This window comes from Calypte anna, chromosome 3 (assembly GCF_003957555.1).
Source record: "Calypte anna isolate BGI_N300 chromosome 3, bCalAnn1_v1.p, whole genome shotgun sequence".
Lineage (NCBI taxonomy): Eukaryota > Metazoa > Chordata > Aves > Apodiformes > Trochilidae > Calypte > Calypte anna.
Genome location: NC_044246.1, coordinates 69,488,270 through 69,495,613, shown reverse-complemented (window position 1 = coordinate 69,495,613; position 7,344 = coordinate 69,488,270). Strand labels below are relative to the sequence as shown.

At 47.8% G+C, this 7,344-nt stretch overlaps 1 protein-coding gene across 1 annotated transcript in view; it reads left to right on the top strand.

Moving 5' to 3' along the window:
• The first annotated feature begins 903 nt into the window (after positions 1-903).
• SLC16A10 (solute carrier family 16 member 10) overlaps positions 904-7,344 on the top strand; it is a 68,814-nt gene continuing 62,373 nt past the window's right edge. Inside the window, exon 1 of the mRNA XM_030446591.1 lies at positions 904-1,735. Within this exon, the coding sequence (XP_030302451.1) occupies positions 1,336-1,735 (400 nt within the window). The 5' untranslated portion in view covers positions 904-1,335. The remainder of the gene's footprint in view (positions 1,736-7,344) is intronic.

Sequence of the window (7,344 nt, the reverse complement as noted above, 5' to 3'; positions counted from 1 at the left end):
GTTGATGGCTCTGTGCGAGCGGGAATCATTTCACAAGGTGTGCAGGTGCAGTATTCCCCCTTCCTTCGCAAAAAAAAGAAGATAACCGGGGAGAAACGGCAGAAGCGGTTTCATCGCGATCACCCCTGCCATAGGGTGGCCCAACGGGAGGCGGAGAAGCTGTCCCGCTGCTCAGCTCCTTGAGGACAGAGGATGCCCCGAGAGCCGTGAAGGGGCAGCGATGCGCACCGGGGCCGACAGCCCAGAGCCAGCGAGCGCCGGACAGGGCCGAGCCACGGCCACGAGTGGAAATCAGCGGCTGTCGATGTACGGGGGCGGGGGCTGGGAGGCGCGGAGCGGCGCCCCTCGCTCGGCGTTTCGGGATGTTTTTTTCTTCCTTCGGGTTGCCGCCAGCCATCCGCCGGGGAGAAAGGGTAGTTTCAGACTTTTCGCCCCTCCCGGTTCACGGCTGCCCAGAGAGGGTAACCGCAGCAGGGCACCGCTGGTCGTAGCCGCCCTGCCACACGGTGAAACTAACCCGACCTGGGAGCGAGGCCCGGCGCTTGTTTACCGGGCTCCCCGCCGAGGGCAGCGTGCGGTACCTGAGCTGCCGAGGCTGGAGACGCTCGCCTCCCGCCCAGCGCCAGTGGCGGTGACGGCGGCGGCCGTTAACTGTTGACTCGCGCCCCTCCGCCCCGCCCCGCCCCGCTGCCCCTCCCGAGCGGCGGCGGCGCGAGAGAGGGCCCGCGGCACGAGCGCTTATCGCCGGCGTTGACCCGAACCGCCCCACCCCCTCCGCTCAAGAGGCAGAAAGGGGAAAGGGGGGGGGGACGACGGGACGGCGGCGGAGGGGAGGGCGGGGAGAAGGGGGAAGAGGAGTGCGGCTTCGCCTCCCTTGCCTTCCCTTGCCTTGCCCCCCCCCCTCTTCCCTCTTCCCCCCCTCCTTCCTCCCCCCTGCCGCCTCCCTTCCCTCAGCCAATGGGCGCGGAGGAAAGCCCTCGTGCCGCTGACGCCCCCACGGGAGCCCCCCTTTTAAAATAAAGCGGCAGCGGCGGCGGGTCACCCCTCGGCGCGCAGCGCAGCGCGGCTGGAAGAAGGTGGAGGACGGGAGAGGGGGAGGGGGCGCGTCGCGTCCGTCTCTGCCTGTGAGGGAGGAGGGGGCCTCGCTCGCCTGCCCGCCCGCATAGACAGACAGACAGACACACAGACAAACACAGCGACGCGGGATGCCCGCTGCTCCCGTGACGAGGGACTGAGACGGACGGGGGGCCGAGAGGTCGCCAGGAGGAGGAGGAAGAAGAAGGCGGCGAAGGCGCGTGGGGAGGATCTGGTGCCCGCTCCACGGCGCGGCTGAGGATGGCGCCGGTGAACGAGCAGCTGACGCCGCAGGGCGCGGGGGACCCCGCCGCCCCCCTGCCCGGCCCGACAGAGGCGGCAGCGGCAGTGGTGGAGCCCCAGCAGGAGAACGGCGGAGAGTGGTGCCGGGGGAGCGTCAGCCCGGCCGCACCGGAGGGAGAGAGTGGGGACCAGCCTGGGGCGGCTGCGGCGGCGGCGGAGGACGCCCCCGGGAGCGTGAGCTGCCCTGAGAGCCCGGAGTTTGAGCCCCCTGAGGGCGGCTGGGGCTGGGTGGTGATGCTGGCCGCCATGTGGTGCAACGGCGCCGTCTTCGGCATCCAGAACTCGTGCGGGGTTCTCTTCGTCTCCATGCTCGAGCTCTTCGGCGGCAGCGACGACAAGCAGATGAGGTTCAAAACAGGTGAGGAGCAGCGGGGGAAGGGGCCGGGGTTGCCTCCAGCCCTTTCCGCCTCAAGGCCTTCCTCACACCGACTCGGCCTGAGAAGGTGTCCCGCCCGGTAGCTCTCGCTGCCAGCGGTGCAGCCGCTCCGGCTGTCAGTGTTCCTGCCCCGCAGGGCCGCTTCACGGCGTGGCTGGGAGGTGGCCGCGGCCCGTCCCGCCTCTCCGTCCGCAAGCAGCCAGATTCCTTGGGGCGGGTGGGCGGCAGGGCCGGGTCGGACCCCTCGGGGACGTAGGCATGTGGGATTGGGCTGAGGGACTCGGAAACACGCGTTCGACCCGGGTGAAAAGAAGCTCCTCTCTTTCCTACGAGGGTTTGGCTTCACAGCCATGCCGCTCCCGGTGGCAGGGTTTGGGGCAGCGTGCTCCTGGGACATCGGGGGAGAAGCTGTGGGCAGAGAAACAGGTGTACTCGGGCTCTTTCTACAGCAGTAGTTTTAGGCATCTGTCATCGTGCATTACAGAAACAAACAAATAAAAAAAATGCATACTTTTGGTCCCCGGGAAGTTTTGTTCCCCCTGCCCTCCTTAGTCTAATGATTAGTCCAAATGGTTAAGAAACAGTGGGACTTAGTGGCACTTCAAATACGTGAAGAGTGGACTTAATAGTTGCCAAAACCAGCATTTCGATGTGCAGATTTACTGCTGTAGCCAGTATCCTAAACCTCACCAGCAAAGTTAATGTTTATTTACTAAATTCTAAAGGTGTAACAGTAACAATACTACCACAATCAAATCTCCACTCTGCCCTTGCTAATCTAAATCATTCTAGGCACAAAAGTATCAGTTAACTCAAAGGTGAGAATATACTTTATTTTATACGTGTTCTCTTTGAAAAACATCTTGTGCTTTTACTTTGTAAGTTGAGGAAATGCAGGTTTTGGCTTTCACAATAGTCAGGAACTAATAATAATAACTTATTGTAGTAAATAAGAATAAAGTAATACATATTAAAAATTAAAATGAACTATTAAAAAAGTCAAATATTATCTTTTAGGTTTTTTCCTTGATAAAAAATATATATATAGCTACGTAACCTGACAGAGTTGTAAGCCTTCTAGGAAGTTTTCTCAGTACAGAGTTTTAAAAAAGTTTTAAAGTTTGTGTGTTCCTTAATGTCAAGCTAAGCAGACCTAAAGTTCATATGTAGGAGATATAGAAAGTGATATTTCTTCCCCTGGCTTCATAACAATATTTTAATCTGAAGTAGAAAACTAGGACAGGTGGTTAAAATAGAAGAAAGCTGTCATTGAGTACTGATGTACTGCCCAATGTTTGGACTGGTTTTGGTCATTCATAAGCTGTGCTCAGTGTTACTGAGCTGGAAATGTGGGGATATGTGTGTCTACACACTAAGTGTGGCAGTGCCTGCTTTACAGAAGGGAAATGTACATTCTGAAGTAGATGCCAAGGCTTTTTAGCCTTTAGAGGAGAAGAGTGAGGCTGTTCAGAGGAGGTGCTGTGAACATTTGTTTACTGAGTCAGGAACCCCTGGCCGGCCAGAAGTGCAGAAACACGTGGGTGGCTGGTACTCTCTGTTCATGGAACAGAGGTGTAATTGCTTTTTCTGAGGTTTCTGTAGTAATGATCTCTCAAAATAGTTTTCTTGTACTTTAAAAAAAGTGACTTCTAGGTAACAATGCAGTATCAAAATAATCCACAAGAGGAGGATTGAAATTATTATCTCTTACCTTCCAGAATAGTGATTGCACCACTGATAATTTAAGTGACGTTCAATTGCAAGTGTGCTCCACCCATGTTTTTAAGAATTTGCCCAACTGCAGATGGAAAGACTGGGCAAAAAAAATGGAGCATTAGAAAAAAATCTGCCTCCCCAGTTTTCATAAGGGCATTTAGCAATAGGATAAGGGCTTTGAACTGGAAGAGGGTAGATTTAGGGTAGTAGTTACAAAGAAAATCGTTGCTATGAGGATGGTAATACATTGGAACAGGTTGTCCATGGCAGCTGTGGATATCTCTTCCCTAGAAGTGTTCAGGGCCAGGTTGGATGAGGCTTTGAGCAACCTGGTCTAGTGGGAGGTGCCCCAGCCCATGCAGGGGGGTTGGAACTGGATGATCTTGAAGATCCCTTCCAACCCAAATATTCTATGATTACAGCCTAGAGCATGAAGAATTACAAGTCCTGGGTGCATCACTTCACTTCTTTTTTTTTTTATGTAAAAAAAGCTACAGCTGCATTTTGTTTTGCTCTGTCAATTGTCCTCTTCTTTGAGTAATGTAGAAGACATCAATTTTGCTTTCTTAAATCCAAATGGTTTTAAGCTGGGGGAGATAGCTGTTTTGACTAGATGACTTCTGTGTGTGTTGAAAGAGGATGACCATAAATACAGAAGTGCTGCCTGTAAATATAGAAGAGCAGATTAAAAAGTGTCCTTCGTTTTAATACCTGAAAGTACCCTACTGAATACTGCTAGCTGTCAAACAGGACTTTCTGATCCTTTATGTTGAAATTCATTGCCTAGAAACTGTCTGCTAATTTTTTTTAATCTTGTTAAAGATGGAACCAAAAGTAAACTGAACTAAACAATTTCTGATACAATATTTAGCTTGCCACGAAGGGGAGCTATGATCAGAAATGGCAAATTGCACTTCATGTAGCTCTGATTGAACACGATTATCTGGCAAGTTGTGGAAATAAAAAGAAGGACTAATGGGATAAAGTCAGGAAGATTTTAGTGTTAAAGAAAACCCTGTCCTGGTCGTTCCTGTGGTATTGATCATAGTACCTAATATAGTTAGTCTCTTGTGTTTGGACTGATTGTTACTCAAAACTGGCAGTGAAAACTGAGTTTAAGTCAGATTTAATGAATTTGAAACCTGGGATTTGTAATGAAAGTTCTCTTGTGTGGTTTTGTGTTGGAGTACAAATTTTAATATTTTAATTCTACTGAAAAGAGTTATTTCTTTAATATCTGGAATGATAATTTTTGAGAGGCATGAATATTCCAGATAATATCTCTTGGGACCCCAGGTGTCTGTGAGATCTTGCAGTTGATGCAGAGTACCATAGAATTAAACTCTTGTAAACTAAAGATTACTTACCTGTTGCCAGAAGCCTATGTGTTGCCAAGACGTTTTTGTGTGCCTGCTCTTTTGGAACTAGCCAGTAGTTGTCTCTTGTCTGGTGTTTTCCTCAAGAAGAGGAGTTGAGTGTAGACTATACACCATGCTTCTTGATGTATTTTAATATTTTGTAATCTCTAAATGCTTGTCTCTAAGGCAAAATGGGAAGGAATTAAGTCATCTTAGTACGTGCTATTTTTGTTGTTTTCAGTAGATGGATAAATATCTCTATGAAAGGCAAAGTGGGTGGAGGCAGAATGGATAAGGATGTAGTTGAGAAGTGACTCTGCCTTGCAGATAAGGAGTGGAAGGAAGCAGAAGTACAGGCAAGGCAGCAAGGCTATCTCCAGAATGCAGCATCAGCGCTGGATAAATAAGATTAATAACTGCAATTAACATTGTTGCAGGATTTAGGAGAGCTGATGGAAGAACTTGTGCTGTGGGCTATAGGTGGTTTGCAGATTTTTTCAAGGGACATCTAATTATAATTAGTATTTTATATTTTTAAAAAATTGAACATAACTAGCATACAATATTTGGTATTCATATTAGTAAACAGCTTGCTTCTTTGCTGGTATATCACTACGTAAGCATTTCCATTTTTTTCCTTGTGTATCCAGCCTTTTGGTTAAAAACTAATTGATGCACAACTGCAGAAGAGAAAAAGCCCCCAGTGCCCTATTAGGGCAGACCTAGGAGGCCTCTAGTGTTCAGACACAATTGTATCCTGATTGACCTTGAAGGGAAAGGGTTGGTGCCAGTCCAGGTTCTGGCAGAAAGAGCGCTTGGGTTCTCTGTGTTGGTGTTGGCTCAGAGGGACGTGGAGCACACAGCCAACCCCCCACCCCTGCAATGTTATCTTGGTTAGGGATTTGGTGTGTGAACCCCATCAAGTTCTGTGTTGTGCTCTCTTGACTGATGTCTCTACTATAGAGGTTTATGTGTGTATATTCACACATCCTTGTTTTCAAAAAGCAAATAAATAATAAAGTACTAGTGACAGCAGAGATTAAAATACTGGGGTTTATTTTAAACAAGGGTAGATAAAAATACTCGTTCTTCTAGTTCAATTACTCCTCATTCTATGATTTACAATGTGGGTTCTGTAACTCCACTGGATTATTCTCTGTATGTTTGTTCCTCTTCACTTGCATAAATAGCCTAACAGAGTGAGTATGTATTGTTGATACTGTTCTGCATCCTTATGTTTGTTTTATGCTACCAAGTGTTATTAGAAGATGGTACATCAGCTTGTATGAACTGACTACCTGGGTGCTTATACATACCTTGTTTTGACTTTGTAAGGTGCAGCCTTTGGAGATGCATCTGGATATCAGAAAGACTGATTGACCTGCTTGACACTGTCAGCATCATCAGAACTCTTGGAGCTGGTTTGCTCTGCTTCTGATAGGGCAGGAAGGAGAATTCTGCCTTTGCTGCCATATCCAAACTCGGATACTATGAAAATAATGCTGGATGACTAGAGAGAGCCACATGTCTTGAGAATGAGCAAACTGCTACTATGTACGATAGCTTAATTCCATAGAATCATTGCATGATTTCGGTTGGAAAGAACCTTCAAGATCATCCAGTTCCAACCCCTCTACCATGGGCAGGGACACCTCCCACTAGGCTAGGTTGCTCAAAGTCCTGTACAACCTGTCCCTGAATGCTTCCGGGGAGGGGGCATCCACAACTTCCGTGGGCAAGCTGTTCCAGTGTGTCACCACCCTCATAGCAAAGTTGGTTTTTTTTTTTTTTTGGTTTTTTTTCATAATGACTAACCTAAGTTTAACCTCTTCCAGTTTAAAACCATTGCTCCTTGTCCTGCGGATACATGCCCTTACAAAACCTCCCTCTTCAGCTTTTTTGTAGCTCCCTTCAGATACTGGAAGGCTGCTATAAGGTCTCATGAACTTAATCAAGTTTAACCAAACAGTATGAACTTCAAGTTTTTTCTTTACTCTTTCCTTGAATATTTTGCTGTCTTCCTGAGCTTCACTTCAGACATAAAAGCACTATCAGTTAATTATAACTCAAGACCGTGTTCTGGAAATGTTTTTCAGACAACTCTTTCATCTCTTAATTCTACGGAATGTGTTTTCCAGTACATTGGGAAGCTTTACAAGCTGGAACTGTCACATGGGTCATGAGAGAGCAGTTGACTTTTTTTTTTTTTTTTTAAAGGAATAAATCAGATTTGCAAGAAGCATTATCAGAGCATGAGAAGTGTAATTTGTGTGATGTCCAAGAAAGCATGTTACACAAACTGTGTAACAGTTTGGCCAGTAAGGATTACATTGCACTGAATGATGTAGTTCCATAAAAGCTTGGATCAAGCGATACTGGTGCTCCTGTAGTGTGTGTTCTTTCACATGCTTGTATGGCCACTGGGACCAGTATAGGGAATCAGCAACATAAGCAGATGTGTTGAAAGCTAACCTCTTGTAAAATAATTACTCATTCAGCTGCTGTCATGTTTTTGTC